The sequence below is a fragment of the Liolophura sinensis genome, chromosome 8 (assembly GCF_032854445.1).
Source record: "Liolophura sinensis isolate JHLJ2023 chromosome 8, CUHK_Ljap_v2, whole genome shotgun sequence".
NCBI lineage: Eukaryota > Metazoa > Mollusca > Polyplacophora > Chitonida > Chitonidae > Liolophura > Liolophura sinensis.
In genome coordinates, this window is record NC_088302.1 from 54,892,184 (window position 1) to 54,914,103 (window position 21,920).

General features: G+C 39.4%; 1 protein-coding gene across 1 annotated transcript in view; it reads left to right on the forward strand.

The window, feature by feature from the left end:
* LOC135473167 (ubiquitin-like modifier-activating enzyme 6) overlaps positions 1 to 21,920 on the forward strand; it is a 49,664-nt gene that overhangs the window by 11,190 nt on the left and 16,554 nt on the right. Inside the window, exons 5-25 of the mRNA XM_064753007.1 lie at positions 117 to 228; positions 1,857 to 1,937; positions 4,017 to 4,139; positions 6,392 to 6,515; positions 6,990 to 7,099; positions 7,400 to 7,465; positions 8,083 to 8,159; positions 9,849 to 9,915; positions 10,307 to 10,462; positions 10,812 to 10,870; positions 11,116 to 11,194; positions 11,688 to 11,765; positions 12,261 to 12,338; positions 13,264 to 13,312; positions 13,754 to 13,783; positions 13,936 to 14,041; positions 15,029 to 15,134; positions 16,986 to 17,075; positions 17,354 to 17,434; positions 19,769 to 19,897; positions 21,465 to 21,516. Coding sequence (XP_064609077.1) covers positions 117 to 228; positions 1,857 to 1,937; positions 4,017 to 4,139; positions 6,392 to 6,515; positions 6,990 to 7,099; positions 7,400 to 7,465; positions 8,083 to 8,159; positions 9,849 to 9,915; positions 10,307 to 10,462; positions 10,812 to 10,870; positions 11,116 to 11,194; positions 11,688 to 11,765; positions 12,261 to 12,338; positions 13,264 to 13,312; positions 13,754 to 13,783; positions 13,936 to 14,041; positions 15,029 to 15,134; positions 16,986 to 17,075; positions 17,354 to 17,434; positions 19,769 to 19,897; positions 21,465 to 21,516 — 1,853 coding nt within the window. The remainder of the gene's footprint in view (positions 1 to 116; positions 229 to 1,856; positions 1,938 to 4,016; positions 4,140 to 6,391; positions 6,516 to 6,989; positions 7,100 to 7,399; positions 7,466 to 8,082; positions 8,160 to 9,848; positions 9,916 to 10,306; positions 10,463 to 10,811; positions 10,871 to 11,115; positions 11,195 to 11,687; positions 11,766 to 12,260; positions 12,339 to 13,263; positions 13,313 to 13,753; positions 13,784 to 13,935; positions 14,042 to 15,028; positions 15,135 to 16,985; positions 17,076 to 17,353; positions 17,435 to 19,768; positions 19,898 to 21,464; positions 21,517 to 21,920) is intronic.

Consider the following 21,920-nt stretch of genomic DNA (forward strand, 5'->3'; position numbering starts at 1 on the left):
ATCACGTGATTTTTGTTGGTGAAAGGCAAAACATTAATCAGTGGCTCTCAACACATAAATCCCATCTGGGCTGTAGTGAGGAGACTTAAGTGTATTCACTAACCATTTATGTACAGGGCAGAAGCGTGTGCTGAGAGATTGTCAGAGCTGAACCCTTATGTCAGACTCAAGACGCTGCCCACAGTACTGGAGGAAACCTCTGACCTCTCTTACCTTAGGAATTTTCAGGTATGTCTGAAGATTTGATGACAAACATTTAAAGGTGTCAGAGCTGAACCCATATATTAGACTGATGACATTGTCCACAGTACTGGATGATCTGATCTCTCCTACAATAGGGACTATCAGGTATATTTGAGATATGATCACAAACCTTTACTGGCATCAGAGCTGAACCCCTAAGTCAGACTGAAAACACTGTTCACAATTCTGGATGAGACCTCTGACCTCTCCTACCTTTGGGACTATCAGGTATATTTCAGGTATGATCACAAACCTTTACTGGTGTCAGAGCTGAACCCCTAAGTCAGACTGAAAACACTGTTCACAATTCTGGATGAGACCTCTGACCTCTCCTACCTTCGGGACTATCAGGTATATTTGAGATGTGATCACAAACCTTTACTGGCATCAGAGCTGAACCCCTAAGTCAGACTGAAAACACTGTTTACAATTCTGGATGAGACCTCTGACCTCTCCTACCTTTGGGACTATCAGGTATATTTCAGGTATGATCACAAACCTTTACTGGCGTCAGAGCTGAACCCCTAAGTCAGACTGAAAACACTGTTCACAATTCTGGATGAGACCTCTGACCTCTCCTACCTTTGGGACTATCAGGTATATTTGAGATATAATCACAAACCTTTACTGGCATCAGAGCTGAACCCCTAAGTCAGACTGAAAACACTGTTCACAATTCTGGATGAGACCTCTGACCTCTCCTACCTTTGGGACTATCAGGTATATTTCAGGTATGATCACAAACCTTTACTGGCGTCAGAGCTGAACCCCTAAGTCAGACTGAAAACACTGTTCACAATTCTGGATGAGACCTCTGACCTCTCCTACCTTTGGGACTATCAGGTATATTTGAGATGTGATCACAAACCTTTACTGGCGTCAGAGCTGAACCCTGAAAGCAGACTGAAAACGCTGTTCACAATTCTGGATGAGACCTCTGACCTCTCCTACCTTTGGGACTGTCAGGTATATTTGAGATATGATCACAAACCTTTACAAGTGTCAGAGCTGATCTCCTACGTGCATGCCAGATGAGACCTCGGATCTCTCCAAACCTTTACAGGTGTCAGAGCTGAACCCATTGATCAGACTAAAGACACTGTCTACAGACTTCAGACCTCTTCTGCTTTATGGACGATCATAAACCTTTACCACCCAAGGCATTCCATTTCCATGTCGAATTCTAGGTCTAATGTTGAAGGTATACATCATGGTAATTATACACAGTGCTAAATGAACAAAACCATTGTGTCCACTATTGCATGACTATCTGTGACTGAAAAGCCCTGACCCATAAAATCTACATTGGTACAGATTTTTATTTTCTCTCAGTTTGAAGGCTTGAGTGATGCCGTTAAAGGCATACATGTAAATTAATAAATTGCAGTGTACACTTAGTTGATGTAACACTGTTTTTTCTGTGGTAAATTCAGTTGTTAGCTGGGCTTCTCATTATGTAACGAAACGTGAAATATTCTCACCAGTCAGATTGAATAAGAGCAAATGTAAACAGTGCATTTATGGACACTGAGTAATTGTTTGTTTGTTGTCACCCTCAGAAAGTTTGTCTTCAGTTGTAACATTGAGCATGTGTACATGTATTTTATTTTCAGTGTGTGATATTAACAGAAACACCTTTGAAAGTGCTGATAAAAGTCAACCAGTTTTGTAGGTCACAAAATCCACCAATAAAAGTAAGTTGCTTTCCATGAGGTTTTTAAGGAACTCAATCCCTTCGGTGTTTTATGTTTTTTTTAATTTTTTTATCAAAAAAATGTCTGGATTTCCAAATTGTTCAAAATGTGAGCAGAATGAGATTATAGATTATAGATTCTTTGTGTATAGAAATTTCTGCCTCATCATGCTGTGAAATTACTACTTAGCTTCATGGTAGGGAGTGAGTTGTGACAGAGTGATTAAGGTGCTAAGCTTACCAAAGCATGGACATGCTAGATGCAGGTTCCGTCTTGGCCATGGTCCAGGAATGTGTGAGACTGTCACTCTTTGTGATGTGTTGGTGACAAGCAGTGGTTGGTGATTCTCGTGAAACAGTTGCCAAAGGCACTCTGGTTTGTACATCACATGCCGAACAGTTGCCAAAGGCACTCTGGCTTGTGCATCACATGCTGGACAGTTGCCATAGGCACTCTGGTTTATACATGCTGGACAGACGCCAAAGGCACTCTGGTTTGTACATGCTGGACAGTTGCCAAAGGAACTCTGTTTTGTACATCACATGCTGGACACTTGCCAAAGGAACTCTGCTTTGTACATCACATGCGAACAGTTGCCAAAGGCATTCTGGCTTGTACATCACATGCTGGACACTTGCCAAAGGCACTCTGGTTTGTACATCACATGCTGGACACTTGCCAAAGGCACTCTGGCTTGTGTATCACATGCTGGACAGTTGGCAAAGGCACTCTGGCTTGTACATCACATCCCGAACAGTTGCCAAAGGCACTCTGGTTTGTACATCACATGCTGGACACTTGCCAAAGCCACTCTGGTTTGTACATCACATGCTGGACACTTGCCAAAGGCACTCTGGCTTGTACATCACATCCCGAACAGTTGCTAAAGCCACTCTGGTTTGTACATCACATGCTGGACAGTTGCCAAAGGCACTCTGGTTTGTACATCACATGCTGGACAGTTGCCAAAGGCACTCTGGTTTGTACATCACATGCTGGACAGTTGCCAAAGCCACTCTGGTTTGTACATCACATGCTGGACAGTTGCCAAAGGCACTCTGGTGTGTACATCACATGCTGGACAGTTGCCAAAGGCACTCTGGTTTGTACATCGCATGCTGGACAGTTGCCAAAGGCACTCTGGTTTGTACATCACATGCTGGACACTTGCCAAAGGCACTCTGGTTTGTACATCACATGCTGGACAGTTGCCAAAGGCACTCTGGTTTGTACATCACATTCTGGACAGTTGCCAGAGCCACTCTGGTTTGTACATCACATGCTGGACAGTTGCCAAAGGCACTCTGGTTTGTACATGACATGCTGGACAGTTGCCAAAGGCACTCTGGTTTGTACATCACATGCTGGACAGTTGCCAAAGGCACTCTGGTTTGTACATCACATGCTGGACAGTTGCCAAAGGCAGTCTGATTCTCCACCCATATATCAGATTCTTCCACTGGTTAAACTGATAATGAACGTGTAAATGAAAACTTACTGAGCAAGGCATTAAAAAACAAAGAAAGAAATGAATTCAATAAGTCAGATTCATGGCCAGTATTGTGGCAGAAATTTTCCATTTAATAGAGCATCTTCGTCATACACAGGAGATCTCTGAATTGAACAGTGCAGTTGGTTTATATGTAAGACTTCAAATCCCCAATCTTCATACTTTCGTACTTGGAGCTCAGTGTAAGAGTATATGATGATAAAACTGTTCTGTCTGAGTGCCTGGTATCAGTGCACTGGGATAAAGGTTCATATTCTTTTAATACTGGGACTTAAATTCTGTCCTTTATGTGTGCTGAGTATTAATAAATCCCTTCTTATGTGTTCATTTACTTGATTGGAACTCTCTTAGTCTCCTCGGTAATGAGTGCCATGGTATACTGTTGAAAATTTTCACAAATGTCAAGTGCCCGTCAGTACGCTAATTTGGGAGTTGCATTTGTCCCTAATTGAATACCAGTGATGTAGCACTATAAATATGTCAACATACAAAGAATCCTGCCACAAGAAAATTAATAAGTAATATAACTGAACAGACAAAGGCTGATGTTTCATTTGTCTACTTGACAGTTTGTTTGTGGAGATGTCTATGGGGTGTTTTGCTCTGCCTTCTGTGACTTCGGGGATACGTTTGAAATCTTGGATACCGATGGGGAAGAGCCTAAGGAAGCCTTCATAGCAGATATATCAAAGGTTTGTGATACATTTGTGCATCCTCTGCCACCTTGTCCGAACAATTCAGAGACACTGGCAGTTCATTCTGTTTGCTTATTTTTGTTCCCCTGCTTTTAAACCCCAGCATGCAGTCTGTTGTACAGGAAGTTAAGGTTGAGTTGTTTCCTCTCTTATCAAACCAGTTTGAAGTTTTATCCGCCTGCAGAAGCTGAGCCTGTGGGACAATCTTGTTTCTAAAACAAGAGCAATTTGCGGGATACATGTATATAAATATGAAGTCTTTGTATGAAACAGTTTGTAGAGAAACAATTGAGATAAATGTACGTCTACTTTACAAAAGTTTCTGAAACTGCAAAGTTCTTTTATGATGATACTATTAGACAGTATTTCCTGGTTGAACAGTCCTTGTGGGATTTTGTCATCTATTACAATATGTCTGAAGCTGTAGGTGAATAGAAATCTTTTTAAATCTAAATCCAAATCTGTATTAATTTTGTTGCTGACCTCAGTTGAACTGTGGTGCATGTAGACACCTTGCTCCAGAGCATTGATTTTCTACGGCAGGCTCAAGGCCTGTTGTTCCATTCATTACTTTACATTATTCATTACTAAGTTACATGAATATTAGTTAAACTGACAGAAAGTGATTTTTTTGTAGTGTAATTTCTGGCCCCAGGCAAATAATTGTTGAAATGTGGCAGGAAGTGAAACAGCATTTCCTTTTCTCTGATGTTGAAGTACACAAATTTTGTAACATTTTATGTAGGAAAGAAATCGGTTAATTGTTGATTTGTTCTGGCTATCCTTTATATCCTGCCTTAGATCTTGAACTTGGAAACAATATTTCAGTCTGAATGGTTTCTTACCCAGTAATTCAATCTGAATGGTTCCTTACCCAATATTTCAGCCTAACTGGTTCCTTACCCAATATTTCAGTTTGAATGGCTCCTTACCCAGTATTTCAGTCTGAATGGTTTCTTACCTAGTGATTCAATCTGAATTTTTCCGTACCCAATATTTCAGTCTGAATGGTTCCTTACCCAATATTTCAGTCTGAATGGTTCCTTACCCAATATTTCAGCCTGAATGGTTCCTTACCCAATATTTCAGTCTAACTGGTTCCTTACCTAGTAATTCAGTCTGAATGGTTCCGTACCCAATATTTCAGTCCAACTGGTTCCTTACCCAATATTTCAGTCTAACTGGTTCCTTACCTAGTAATTCAATCTGAATGGTTCCTTACCCAATATTTCAGTCCAACTGGTTCCTTACCCAATATTTCAGTCTGAATGGTTTCTTACCCACTATTTCAGTCCAACTGGTTCCTTACCCAATATTTCAGTCTGAATGGTTTCTTACCTAGTAATTCAATCTGAATGGTTCCTTACCCAATATTTCAGTCCAACTGGTTCCTTACCCAATATTTCAGTCTGAATGGTTCCTTACCTAGTAATTCAATCTGAATGGTTCCGTACCCAATATTTCAGTCCAACTGGTTCCTTACCCAATATTTCAGTCTAACTGGTTCCTTACCTAGTAATTCAATCTGAATGGTTCCTTACCCAATATTTCAGTCCAACTGGTTCCTTACCCAATATTTCAGTCTGAATGGTTTCTTACCCACTATTTCAGTCCAACTGGTTCCTTACCCAATATTTCAGTCTGAATGGTTTCTTACCTAGTAATTCAATCTGAATGGTTCCTTACCCAATATTTCAGTCCAACTGGTTCCTTACCCAATATTTCAGTCTGAATGGTTTCTTACCTAGTAATTCAATCTGAATGGTTCCGTACCCAATATTTCAATCCAACTGGTTCCTTATCCAATATTTCAGTCTGAATGGTTTCTTACCTAGTAATTCAATCTGAATGGTTCCTTACCCAATATTTCAGTCTAATTGGTTCCTTACCCAATATTTCAGTCCAACTGGTTCCTTACCCAATATTTCAGTCTGAATGGTTCCTTACCCAATATTTCAGCCTGAATGGTTACTTACCTAGTAATTCAATCTGAATGGTTCCGTACCCAATATTTCAGTCTAACTGGTTCCTTACCCAATATTTCAGTCTAACGCATTCCGTACCCAATATTTCAGTGTAACTGGTTCCGTACCCAATATTTCAGTCTAACTGGTTCCTTACCCAATATTTCAGTCTGAATGGTTCCTTACCCAATATTTCAGTCTGAATGGTTCCTTACCCAATATTTCAGTCTGAATGGTTCCTTATCCAATATTTCAGCCTGAATGGTTTCTTACATAATATTTCAGGACAATCCAGGCATTGTGACTTGTCTTGAGAACACACGGCATTCTTTTGAAGATGGTAACATTGTCAGCTTCAGGGAAGTTGTGGGCATGGAAGCATTGAATGGGAAACAATGCAGGATTAAAGGTAAGCAATGGCTGATTTCTTCTCTTTGTACATGTGCCCTTTTGAGTAGCCAAGGACTAGAAATGTTTATTGTGAACTGAAAGGAAATTGCAGTTGACTGGTTCTTGTGACGATGTGTTCTTGTGCTGAGAGTTTTGAGATCAGCTACATGTATGAAAGGAACTGTTCACATCAAAGAATGATGTCAGACTGCTACTGCGTGTAATATTTTGGAAGGATTTCTTTTTGAAATGTTTTGCTTGGCAAAGAGATACTTACCAGAAATTAAATCAACCCATCAAGACTTGTTAGTGTGTGACATATTTTTCTGTCAGCATAAAGTGAATGCTATTCTGAAATCAAAATTCTGAGGGGCTTGGAACCCTGAAAAGGTTTATGATTACTGGCTCAGGTTCTTGTGGAACATGTGAATCTGAGCTGTGCCTTGAAAACAGTCTATCCATCTTGCCATCTGTCAGTTTAATTGTGTTGCAGTGATCTCAGTGTCAAAGTTTAGTATCTGTGATACAACTGTGCCAGAGTTTGGTACTTACCTTCATGGAGGAATAGCTTCACAAGTCAAGGTGCCGGCCAGTGTCTCATTTGTAAGTCTTCATCCATACAAGGGTTTGAATTGTGCGGATTTTTTTCTCTGAATATTAGAAATTGCAAACCTTCCATATGAAAGATGAATTGACATTGAGTGGAATTTCAGACTGTTGTAAAGGCTAATTTCAGTTTGATTTGATTGACTTATTTCTTTGTTCCCATGTTTAAATATTGCAGTGAGAAACAGCATTATGGTTACATGTAAATTTCTCCTTGTAATTCAGCAACTGGTGTCAGAGACACAGAATTAAACTTATGAAAATAAAACATTGTTTTGATATTATTTTGTCTTGCAGAAGTCACTTGAAGAACAAATTTGGGCTCCTAAGTTCAGTTTGGCTGAAGACACTTGGAAAATTGATGTGAGTTAGTTTCTCTTAATTCAGATGTAAATCCATTGTGAGGTAAATGACTTAGACAATACAAGCACACTGCATGAATGCCTCTTTAATTGAGTTATCTAGTTTTGATTTATTAGATTGGTGTTTTATGCATCACCAAGAATATTTTGTGATATATTATCAGATAGGATAATCTTTTGCTATTTGTATTTATATATTTGAAAATGAAGTGAAATCAAACTTTGGTGAAATCAGTTCACATGTTACAAATTGAAATTACCAAAATAATGTGTTGCATAAATAAGGATTTGGACAGTGCTAGTTTAAGAGAATGTAGGTCAACTTACCTATCTGTTCAACTCAAATTCATGACGTCAGTGAAAATTTTATCTTCTGTGTTGTATTATAATAAATTATTCTGTTCAAAGACAAATGGTCAACTTTGATCAGTTTTTGTATTGTGCTGAACTTCACTGTTCGATCCCATTGTATGCCTATATGGTATGATGCAACATACATGTAGGGATATTAGACGCATATTCGTGATATATGTGCACAGATTTATAATGAGATTTAATATATAATGATGTCTATTATAGTGATAGGAACTTAGTGACCTGTTTTCATATATTATGCAGGCACCAAAAAGTATACACCTTGGTTACCTAGCGCTGAAACATTTCCAGGAGAGGTTTGGCAGATTTCCCCACAGCCGGTGAGTACAGCATCAGTACCTTATACATAGATATTAGGATTTACCAATTACTTCAGCTGCTTGTAATGTATATATTTTTATTTATTTATTTATTTGATTATTTTTTTATGCTGTACTCAAGAATATTCCACTTATACGACGGCGGCCAGCATTATGTTGGGAGGAAACTGGGCAGAGCCCAGAGGAAACCCACAACCATGTAGTATATATAAAGCCCTTGGTGTGTATCGTTCATTTTTTTACAGGGGAAACCCAGGATCATGTAGTGTATATAAAGCCCTTTGTTTGTATTGTACAGCTCTATTCAGGGGAAACCCTTGACCACGTAGTATATATAAAGCCCTTGGTGTGTATCGTACAGTTCTATTGAGGGGAAACCCAGGACCATGTAGTGTATATAAAGCCCTTTGTTTGTATTGTACAGCTCTATTCAGGGGAAACCCTTGACCACGTAGTATATATAAAGCCCTTGGTGTGTATCGTACAGTTCTATTCAAGGGAAACCCAGGACCATGTAGTGTATATAAAGCCCTTTGTTTGTATGGTACAGCTCTATTCAGGGGAAACCCACGACCACGTAGTATATATAAAGCCCTTGGTGTGTATTGTACAGCTCTATTGAGGGGAAACCCAGGACCATGTAGTGTATATAAAGCCCTTTGTTTGTATTGTACAGCTCTATTCAGGGGAAACCCACGACCACGTAGTATATATAAAGCCCTTGGTGTGTATCGTACAGTTCTATTGAGGGGAAACCCAGGACCATGTAGTGTATATAAAGCCCTTTGTTTGTATGGTACAGCTCTATTCAGGGGAAACCCTTGACCACGTAGTATATATAAAGCCCTTGGTGTGTATCGTACAGTTCTATTCAGGGGAAACCCTTGACCATGTAGTGTATATGAAGCCCTTTGTTTGTATTGTACAGCTCTATTCAGGGGAAACCCAGGACCATGTAGTCTATGTAAAGCCCTTTGTTTGTACCGTACAGTTCTATTCAGGGGAAACCCACGAGCATGTAGTGTGCATAAAGCCCTTTGTGTCTATCGTACAGTTCTATTCAGGGGAAACCTATGACCATGTAGTGTGCATAAAGCCCTTTGTTTGTATCGTACAGTTCTATTCAGGGGAAACCCACGACCATGTAGTGTGCATAAAGCCCTTTGTGTCTATCGTACAGTTCTATTCAGGGGAAACCCACGAGCATGTAGTGTGCATAAAGCCCTTTGTTTGTATCGTACAGCTATATTCAGGGGAGTCCACGACCATGTAGTGTGCATAAAGCCCTTTGTTTGTATCGTACAGCTATATTCAGGGGAGTCCACGACCATGTAATGTGCATAAAGCCCTATGTTTGTATCGTACAGTTCTATTACACGTACCTATTCTCTTCCAGTTCTTGAGAATACAACACAGGGTGTTTCAACCTTGAAAAAAAGAGGTTCCTAAAACCTCCAGAATGGTGCAGAGTATGGAATCAGCAGTCCTCCAAATAAACATATTTCAGAGAGTTTGTTTTTATTCGCGGCTTTTATTTTTTAACGAGTATAAAACTCATCGTATTCATGTAAAAGTAATATGATGCCCTTATTTTGACATTTCTGGGCCTTTGGGAGGTGTAAACACAGTTTGTACAGAAGTATCAGTGTATTCTTCTTTTACAAACTTGTTAATTAATTACTTTGTCAGGTGTCCCAAAGATGCAGATGAGTTGCTGGCTATTGCTGCAGAAGTGAACAAATCCATGAAAGATCCTGTAAGCTACAAGTATATAATGGTTTGACAACAAAACGTAACCTTATTTTTTCTTCACAAGCAAAAGAATAAAATGACATTTGAAATGAAACCCATGGATATTGGGTGTGTATTGTCTAAAGGGAAACAGTTTTTTAACATCCTATATTTACAGTAAACTAATCATGCTAAATTAAGGATTTTCGTTGCTCAACACATTTTTTTATTGGTATCAAGGGTGCAATTTGAATCAAAATCACTGAAGTGTTTGCGGTAGCAAAAATTTATTGGCAAGAAATTCACACCATTGAAAAAGTATTGGTGATGTATGGTGCAGGGCATCTCTTGTATAATTATATAGGTCATGTAAAATGGCTCTAGGGGCATTAAGTTAACATGTTTTTTGTTTACAGATGGTGAATGTGAAGACACAGGCAGGGTCCTTATTAGAACAGCTGTCCTTCTCCAGCCAGGGGTGTCTGGCTCCTCTTTGTGCCTCACTGGGAGGAATACTTGCCCAGGAGGGACTCAAGGCCCTGACTGGCAAGTTCACACCCATACAGCAGTGGGTAAGGCACATCATTTGTCAGTGGTTATGGGCTGAAATACTTGTAGGTTATGTAACTTTGTTTATGTTTAAGACTTTTTAGACCTTGCAGGTCTCTCACTACTGCCATAACTGTGAATTCCAGTCCACCTCATGCTGGTCATACATGTACGTGGGAAGGTCTTCCAGCAGCCTGTGGATGATCATATTTTCCCTCCGATGTTTGCCTGGTTTCCACCCAGTGAAATATTCTTAAGTATGGCGTAAAACACCAATGAAATAAATAAGTAAATTTTGTTTATTTCAGATTTTGATGAAAATCTACAGTGTGTGTGACTGTGGTGTTTATAATTGATGCTCCATTTTTGTAGGTACATCTTGATGCGGTAGAAGTGGCGGAGAAGGGGGACAGGGGTGACTTCCAGCCAAGGTACCTCAGTGTGTTCACAAATCTTTGATGGGAATTGTTGTTATGCGTTTGTCTTTCAGTATGTGTATCTATACCTGTAGAAGTATGTAACGATTATTTTCTCTATCCTAAAATCATGCACAAATGTATACCTGCACATGCAGGTGAAACCGTCTGAACTACAGTGCAAAACAGCATTCATATAGGTAAATAAATAAATAAATATTTAATATATTTGAAGTGTTGTTAAATTCTTGTTATTCCAGAGGGGATCGTTACGATCACCTGAGGGTGTGTATAGGAGACGAACTCTGTAGGAAGTTGATGAGCCTCAAGCTGTTTATGGTCAGTGCAAGATAATGATGTTAATGCAGATAAAAGTCAGATAATAACATGCAGGATTGACTGAGTGTGTGTGACAGCAGCCATTTGGCGCTTGCTCGCTTACTTGGGGTTTAAAATTGCTTCAGCATGATTTTGGTCATTTCAAAAGGGTGTCCTAACCATAAGCTTATTCCAGTGGAGACATATTTATAGTTTCAGCCTTTTGGGAGTGGATAATGTAATAACATATATAGTTATATTTGCCCCTCTGTTCCTCATTCGGCTAAAGTACTGATATCACCTTCTGCTGGTCATCCCTGACCAATGAGGCCATAGGCTCAAATCCAGGTCTGGCTGGTTCAGTTACGGCTGTAGGTGGGGAGTTTTATCAAGGGGTTTACTCTGGGTACATTGCCGTTTTATACATGTAAGAGAAATATACTGCATTACAACATTAAACATCAATCAAATATGCTAATAAATCTTAATGTTACAGTATATGCATGTGTTACAGGTTGGATGTGGTGCTATAGGATGTGAGATGTTAAAGAACTATGCCTTGTTAGGAGTGTCGACCAATTCGGATGGACTGGTAACTATACAGATGTCTTTACAGTCCAGTTAATGCTTGTGTATGGGAAGACTTAGATAAAATCGCTTCACTCGCTTTATTGAGGTCTCACATGGCGTAAAGAGCCGTGCGCTTACTTATCATGCAGAAATTTTCATCGAGTAACTGATCAGTCAGCATTCGATGTATTGATTTGGAGGAGGAGGTAAAGGGGAATGGTTACTGGAACAAGCTGTGTTCATAAGTGGTCCCTGAAAAACAAGTGTGAGATATAATAACACAGATATTGAATCACCACGCTCTTTATAGTAGATATTAGTAGTTTGATTTGTCCAGAATTTCTCTCAGCTAATCTATATTGTGAAAGGGGTTTGTTTGGTATTATATTTATGTGTTGTGTTTTCATTGACTAGAAACTGTGAAATTATGCCTTCCATATGTATCAAAAAAATCTTGAAAGTTTCTGTTACATGGACTTAATGAAACTGAAATTAATTCGAGCATTTATTTCAACAGGTAACAATTACAGATAACGATTTGATTGAGAAGTCCAACCTGAATCGTCAGTTCTTATTCCGACAGCATCATATACAGGTGAGTTTACATAGGACTCCTGTGTAAAGTTGTGGAGTTACCCACTGTAGGAAGATCTGCGGACTTTGTGTAAGGATAAACAATGATGTCCATCAACCCTAAACATGAATGTCTGGTAGCACTATATCCACACCTGGGACTAAGTTGGGTGATAATTACATTCAAGACCCATTAAATATAAAGGGAAGTAGAGAGTATGGGTGCAACTCATGCTGGCTTCCTCTCGGGCGATGTGTGGGAAGGTCTGTCAGCAACCTGAGGATGGTCGTGGGTGTCCCCTGTATCCTCTCGTCATAATGCTGGCTGCTGTTGTATAAGTGAAATGTTCTTGAGTACGATGTAAATCACCAATCAAATAAACAAATAAATCAACAAGAGGTGTTTGTAAAGATGTACATTAAGAGAAATTAAAACTAAACCTTGGGTAAACGTGATTGAAGATTACGATTATACGGAATCGCTGGTGTCGCCAGCCTAGTTTAGCCAGTCATGTGACCCTATTTGCTGTTATTGTTAGGTGATTGATCCATATAAGCTGGGGGGCCTCCGTGGCTCAGTCGGTTAAAGCGCTAACGCAGCGTAATGACCCAGGAGTCTCTCACCAATGCGGTCGCTGTGAGTTCAAGTCCAGCTTATGCTGGCGGCCGTACCTGAGAAGGTCTGCCAGCAACCTGCGGATGGTCGTGGGTTTCCCCTGGGCTCTGCCCGGTTTCCACCCACCATAATGCTGGCCGCCGTCATATAAGTGAAATATTCTTGAGTACGGCGTAAAACACCAATCAAAAAAAAAAAAAAATCATATAAGCTGGAGAAAGCTGAGTGTTTTCTGATCATCGTAAGTGCCCCGAGTTAATGTAACCCCACAGTATCATTGATCTGAGGTATTTTCCTGATTTTCTTTTTTCTTTTTGTACTTTCATTTCAGAATCCAAAAAGTACAACTGCCAAGAAATCCATATTAGAAATTAACCCTAGTGAGTATTTGTTGTTCACATGATGGCTCAGTAGCCTCTTTTTAAGCACCTTTGTGGTTGTACTGGGGCACCTTGATTTGCACCTGGCCATATTTGTATGTTAAAAACTAATTAAGTAAGACTTCAAATTTGTGCAATGTTTCTTAATGATATTGTCATGATTTCATTAATTTTTGAAGAACAGCTGTATTTTTTTCATATTTACCCAGATTTCCCTTGGGTTTAGTGTTACAGGTCTATATACCTGTTTAGTGTTGAGCAGGTCTATATGCTGTGTACTGAGTACATTTAGGCTTGTTTCTCTATATTCCCAATGGTAACAGAATGGGGTGGGGGAGGGATATGTTGTTTTATAATACCCAGCATCTAGTTTGTAATCAAGATAATGTATTTTCTCAGTGAACACGTAATTTGTTACATGTTTCGAAATTTCATTTTCAGGTATTCATATAGAAGCACAACAATACAAAGGTAAGATAGTGTTTATGCTAAGTATGTGTGTAATATTTAAGTTGACATATTTTGGTTTCGTTTTCATATTTTTTCTTAGTTTTCTGTGACAAAACATAAGCTAGAGTTAACATGTACGTTACCCTGATCTGGTTCACCCTGGTGTGTTGCAGTATGTCCACAGACAGAAAGCACGGTGTACACAGATGGATTTTTTGAGAGACAGGACATTTGTGTGAATGCTCTGGATAATTTGGAGGCTAGACGTTATATGGACAGGTGAGGGAAAACAGGCAGAAGTTGACAAAGCTGTGCCGGTAATGTTACCTTTTACATGTAGGTTGTTGAGGGCCCGTGATTAAGGGGGGATAACTCTTTATTTATACCATCAGGATTCATTGTTAGACATACAAGTACTTCTGAAGGTGTATATAAACTTCAAAAGTACATGTATGTCTAACATTAAATACATTATGTTTTGTAATTCTGTTTTATGTTGGATACCAATCAATTTGTGATCAGTTCACCTATTTTACTGTAGTGTACTGTAGAAGCCAGTGGCCAGGCGTGTCTACCTTGGAAGCAGGAGAACCAAGCTCAAGTCCCAAGTCTTTCTCCAGATATTTTAAGATTGGCTACGTTTGTACTTCCCTGACTTGAGATAGGCCTAACTTGCAAGCACTGGCGATGTCAGGGTCTCTGCACCACGTCTAGCATGTAGCCTTGACATTGAGTCTTAGTTCTATATTGTATGCTCTGACCGGATGCACTGCATGTGTGGTGTCGTCAGAGTGGTGTTTTAGTGAGGCAGCACAATTAATGTGTTGTCAGCTACTAGGAGACATCATGATTGGCCAAAGTAATAGTGAAAGCCTGAAAGGAAAGAATATACACTTATGCTCACATTGACAGTCAGTTTATAGTTGAACTGTATCAGTTTAATTATGTATAAGTATTATATACATTACTGGTATGTAAAATTAAGATATAACGGTTTGAGTTCTGCTTTAGATTTATGCTTGGAAAACTGACCTACCCACTGACTGACGACAAGACTGCAGGCAAGATGCCTACAAGCAGGAAACAAGTTGCTAAATAGTGTCTGTCTGTCCTGTGCTTTTTGGACTAAATAATCAACAGGTGTTAAGATATATCATACACAAGTCAGTCCTAATCATATTCAGTAATGCATAAACACTTCATGTTTCTTGATGTAGACAAATGAAATAAGGTATTGAGATTTTGAATGACTTTCTGTTTGCACAGTCGTTGTGTGACAAACCAGAGACCGCTGCTGGAGTCTGGCACCATGGGACCAAAGGGTCATGTTCAGGTGATTGTACCACACATCACAGAAAGCTTCAATGACCAGGTAAGAAATTCTTTGAGTGATCTGTTATCAACGTAAGTGAAATAAAACTGATTTTGGGGCAGTATCTGATGTTATGAATCCACAATTTTCCCACTTGCTGTCATATCCGGATTGGTATGAAGTCAAGATTGCCGGATTTATCAGTCGCTAATTTTGGATTTATTCCAGAACAAATCTGGACTAATGTTTACATGACCATAGTTTTCCAAACATAATACTGGTATCTCACTGCAAACACAAGCTCTATAAATCAGGTTATGCCATTGGATGCAGCTGTTCCATGATTTTTCCCATCCGTTTGCCTAACCATTGCAGTACAATGTAAAATACAGATACATGTCATAGGGACGAATTCAGGTTAAGATGCAATGTCTGTTCACCCAGTAACATTATTACTTTAGGAGAACTTCTTTTGTTTGAAGACAGAAAGTTGGTAATTATTTTCACAAAAAATGATTCCATTAGTCTCTTCTGAGACCTCATTGGTCAAAACATTTACCTGTGTGTGTGAATCCTGTAGATCAAAAGATTTACGTGTGTGGGAATCCTGTAGATCAAAATATTTACGCGTGTGTGGGAATCCTGTAGATCAAAATATTTACGTGTGTGTGTGAATCCTGTAGTTGACCTCTTGTGTGTGTGAATCCTGTAGATCAAAAGATTTACGTGTGTGTGTGAATCCTGTAGATGACCTAAACATTTGCCTGTGTGTGTGTGAATCCTGTAGATCAAAACATTTACATGTGTGTGTGAATCCTGTAGATGACCTCCTGTGTGTGTGAATCCTGTAGATCAAAACATTTACATGTGTGTGTGAATCCTGTAGATGACCTAAACATTTACCTGTGTGTGTGAATTCTGTAGATGACCTAAACAGTTACATGTGTGTGTGAATCCTGTAGATGACCTCCTGTGTGTGTGAATCCTGTAGATGACCTCCTGTGTGTGTGAATCCTGTAGATCAAAACATTTACATGTGTGTGTGAATCCTGTAGATCAAAACATTTACATGTGTGTGTGAATCCTGTAGATGACCTAAACATTTACCTGTGTGTGTGAATTCTGTAGATGACCTAAACATTTACCTGTGTGTGTGAATCCTGTAGATCAAAACATTTACATGTGTGTGTGAATCCTGTAGATGACCTAAACATTTACCCGTGTGTGTGTGAATTCTGTAGATGACCTAAACATTTACCTGTGTGTGTGTTAATCCTGTAGATGACCTCAATGTTTACCTGCTTGTGTGAATCCTATAGATCAAAACATTTACCTGTGTGTGTGAATTCTGTAGATGACCTAAACATTTACCTGTGTGTGTGAATCCTGTAGATGACCTAAACATTTACCTGTGTGCGTGAATCCTGTAGATGACCTAAACATTTACCTGTGTGTGTGAATCCTGTAGATGACCTAAACATTTACCTGTGTGTGTTAATCCTGTAGATGATCTAAACATTTACCTGTGTGTGTGAACCCTGTAGATGACCTAAACATTTACCTGTGTGTGTGAACCCTATAGATGACCCACACTTTTGCCAAATGGTGGAATTTAAAGGCAAATAAATGTCCAAAAACATCACCTTTCATAACACATGCTCTTTATGTGTTCAGAATGTTGTACTATTTTTAAAAATATTATTGTATTATCCTGCTTTGCCAGCAACCTGCGGATGGTCATGGGCTTCCCCGGGGCTCTGCCTGGTTTCTTCCCACCATAATGCCCGCCGTCGCCGTGTGAGTGAAATATTCTTGAGTAGGGCGTAAAACACCAGTCAAATAAATCTATAAATAAATATTATCCTGCTCTCATGCAGCATGACTTGATTTGTCTACGCCCTTTGTTAACAGAGTGACCCTGTTGATCATGATGTCCCTTACTGTACACTCAAGTCTTTCCCAGCAACATTAGAACACTGTATCCAGTGGGCCAGAGACAAGGTGAGTGAAGCTCCTGATTGTTCTGCCTTATTGTAACATTACAGAGGAAGTTTGTGTTGATGTTGTGTACATCTATAAGAGGAGTGTGAAACAGTTTGAAAATTTGATTGTTCTGACTATCATAACATCAGAGAAAAAGTTTACGTTGATATTGTATACATCTATGACAGGAATATCAAACAATTTGAAAATAAAAGACTGCATTTTTTTCTGGAATGAATAGATATGTTTGTACTATGTGTAAGGTTTCAGCTGAGCAAGTTTATGCTGTCTTTCAGTTTGAAAGTTCCTTCAGCCTGAAACCTAATCTTGTCAACCAGTTTTGGGCACAGCATCAAAATCCAGGTGAAGTAGTACAGGTATGTACACTTCCCTATCAGGTACGTACACTTTCCTATCCGTATGTACACTTCCCTATCATGTATGTACACTTTTCTATCCGGTATGTACACTTTCCTATCAGGTATGTACACTTTCCTATCCGGTATGTACACTTCCCTATCAGATATGTACACTTTCCTATCCAGTATGTACACTTCCCTATCAGGTATGTACACTTTCCTATCAGGTATGTTATTATCCAAATCCATGTTATGCTCACCTTAAATGAGGAGATGTAAAACTTGGACATTTCTAGGGAGTTGGGTCCATAATGCATCAGCTTCACATCGGATGGTAAAGCTACATGTAGACGTACATGGAATAAGTAGATGACACGATTGAAATAAGTAGATGACATGATTGGGATAAGTAGATGACACGATTGGAATAAGTACATGACACGATTGGGATAAGTAGATGACACGATTGGAATAAGTAGATGACACGATTAGAATAAATACATGACACGATTGGAATAAGTAGATGACACAATTGGGATAAGTAGATGACACGATAGGGATAAGTAGATGACACGATTGTGATAAGTAGATGACACGATTGGAATAAGTACATGACACGATTGGAGTAAGTACATGACACGATTGGAATAAGTAGATGACACGATTGGGATAAGTAGATGACACGATTGGAATAAGTAGATGACACGATTGGGATAAGTAGATGACACGATTGGAATAAATACATGACACAATTGGGATAAGTAGATGACACGATTGGGATAAGTAGATGACACGATTGGGATAAGTAGATGACACGATTGGAATAAGTAGATGACACGATTGGGATAAGTAGATGACACGATTGGGATAAGTAGATGACACGATTGGAATAAGTAGATGACACGATTGGGATAAGTAGATGACACGATTGGGATAAGTAGATGACACGATTGGGATAAGTAGATGACGCGATTGGAATAAGCAGATGACACGATTGGAATAAGTAGATGACACGATTGGGATAAGCAGATGACACGATTGGGATAAGTAGATGACACGATTGGGATAAGTAGATGACACAATTGGAATAAGTAGATGACACGATTGGAATAAGTAGATGACACGATAAGTAGATGACACGATTGGAATAAGTAGATGACACGATTGGGATAAGTAGATGACACGATTGGATTGAGTAGATGACACGATTGGAATAAGTAGATGACACGATTGGGATAAGTAGATGACACGATTGGGATAAGTAGATGACATGATAAGTAGATGACACGATTGGAATAAGTAGATGACACGATTGGGATAAGTAGATGACACGATTGGAATGAGTAGATGACACGATTGGAATAAGTAGATGACACGATTGGGATAAGTAGATGACATGATTGGGATAAGTAGATGACACGATTGGAATAAGTAGATGACACGATTGGAATAAGTAGATGACACGATAAGTAGATGACACGATTGGAATAAGTAGATGACACGATTGGGAGGAGTAGATGACACGATTGGATTGAGTAGATGACACGATTGGAATAAGTAGATGACACGATTGGGATAAGTAGATGACACGATTGGAATAAGTAGATGACACGATTGGAATAAGTAGATGACACGATAAGTAGATGACACGATTGGAATAAGTAGATGACACGATTGGGATAAGTAGATGACACGATTGGAATAAGTAGATGACACGATTGGAATAAGTAGATGACACGATTGGGATAAGTAGATGACACAATTGGAATAAGTAGATGACACGATTGGAATAAGTAGATGACACGATAAGTAGATGACACGATTGGAATAAGTAGATGACACGATTGGGATAAGTAGATGACACGATTGGGATAAGTAGATGACACGATTGGGATAAGTAGATGACACGATTGGAATAAGTAGATGACACATGCGTATATTTGTTAATGATACATGAGAAGAGCCACTGTCTTGGTATGTATCTTATCAGAAAAGACATTTCTAAGCATCTATAAAAGATGAAACCATATTCCTGTTTAAGAAAACACTTTTTTCAGCAAAAGGAACATATTTAACATACCATCAATCCTATCTGCACAGGTTGTCATTTCTGTTTGATTATATCTGTCTGACACTGCTGTGTTGGGATATGTCAGTTGTGTCACATGACTTGGTCTTTTTGGGGCATATCCTACTGCAATGATTTTCTCAGCCTCACCTGTTTACATCTGTACAGTTTACATGTTTACATTATTTGGGCTAATTAGATTTGGTGTCAAGATTGCTGTCGTGTTTTGTTGCTTGTGTATAACTAAATCTGTATTATAAAGCAAAACTGATTTTTTTGCATAGAAACTTCAGCAGGGGATGTCCGTGGATGGAGCAATACAGGTGAGCAAGGTGACATACCACCGACCTACAACCTGGGAGCACTGTGTCCAGTTGGCACGGCTCAAGTTTGAGAAATACTTCAATCACAAGGTTAGTACAAGATTCTACTTGGTACTGTCTGCTGCTGTAAATTTCAGGTACTATGTGAATTAAAATTTGCCTTGAGTGTGAAAACGTGACCCTGCACTTGTGTGAGGTCACATGACCAAACTTTCCGTGGCTGAACACCAAGATTGGTGTAGAATTTGCTGGAGATTAGAAAGAACACACTAACAATCCTTGAAAGATAAAAAATCCCCTTGCCATGCCACAAATGTTGAACATGAACAAGGAGTTCACACCGGCCAGTCTACGGTGTGTTTGCCATGTGATGCAGTAGACAGACAATTCACAACCTGAGGAAACGTGTGCATCAAATGGGTAAGACACCTAATAGCCCCAGGTCATGACAGCCATGTGTGACGAGACATGACGAGGACGGTCAAATTCGGATACGTCATTTGTGCAATCATTTTATGACTGCACTACAGGGTCGTTTAAGTGTCCAGACTATATGAAACTGCTTTGCGTGCTGACTTTCCTGTGTTCCCGATGTCCTCATGTTGGGCCGATTCTGATACAGGTAAACCATCTACTCTGGGACAATTTCACCTTCGCTGGAACCACAGACAATGGAATATATGTAGTGCTGTGTTTAGTGACGAATCATGTTGCACGCTGTGATTTGTCAACAGAAGATTGCGATTGTGTTGTAAGAGCTGCAGACATTGCGCACAGTGCTGTGTACAGGAAGTAGATCAATTTTGTGGTGGTAGCGTAATGGTTTGGGGAGCTTTCTGCGTGAACATATGCTCGTGCCTTCTTGTAAGTCATGGAAACCTCAATGCTGCAGGTTATGGTGACCAGGTTCTTGTCCTGGAGCTTGTGCTGTTCATGGCTGCTCTTGGTCCAGGCCTTCAATTCCAACATGACAATGTGACACCACACACTGCTGTTTTGACTCAAAATTTCCTGCAAAATGTAGATATTGACATCATGAAGTGGCTATCGAGATCACCTGACCTCTCAGTTGCATCGGACACATACAGAATGCTCTTGGACGAAGTCTTTATGCTTTAAGACATCAGTCGCAGAATGTTGAAGAGCTTGGCGCAGTATTAGTACAGCAGCGGCGCAGGTTGCCAAATGGTGCGTTCACGATACTGAACAAGCTCCAGTACAGATGGCCAGTCTCTATGAAATCAACACGTGACCCCACCGTGCTACTGTTGAGTGTAGAGGGTGCAGCAAGCCCATCTTAATGCCTAACCCTGTTTTAGTGTACTCTCATTATGTCCGTGAACCAGATTTCTTCACTAACAACACTTTGTTCTATATCGGTATATTTGGAACACGTTTGAAGTTTCTGTTTTTGTTCAGTATAACTAACAGACTCTCCTGGCATGGTTTTACCGTGTGTTTATGATAGAAACCCAGCATGCAAGTAAATACAGTGGTAAGAAAGATTATTTTTAGTGTGCTAATTTTCTTACAGCAGTAAGGATTCTGGAGTATCGCATTAACAACAGTCAAATAAGTCAGCGAATACATGAATAAAGATTTAATAAAAACATAGATTGCATGTAGAATGACATTGTCATTGCTGTTTTCTTTACAGGCAAGACAGCTTTTGTATTCGTTTCCCTTGGATACCAAACTTAATGATGGCTGTAAGTATTATTCTCTGTGTATAGAATAGACATGAATCGGTTAATAAACATATAACATCTATTTTTAGCATTTGGTTTCATTTGGTCCACGCAGTGCAGTTCAGTCCTGTATGGTTCTCAATATTTGGGCTCTACCACAGATTGAGACTGAAGAGTGTATGTGATCTCACAAGACAGTGATTACCCGTAAATGTTTTGGAACATTCTGCGTAAAGGGCGAAGGGACCTACCCGCCGGGAGAGGCCCATGCCTTATGTCTCAAAGGAGCGCTGCAAGTTCTCAGTAGGACTAGCTGCCTACTAGATTATAATGTGTTTTTGTGTAAAAAAACGAACAGAAGATGAAAACCAGCTGATAATATTGAGATGATGTATAAGTGAATCGTCATCCGACCTTGACCTTTC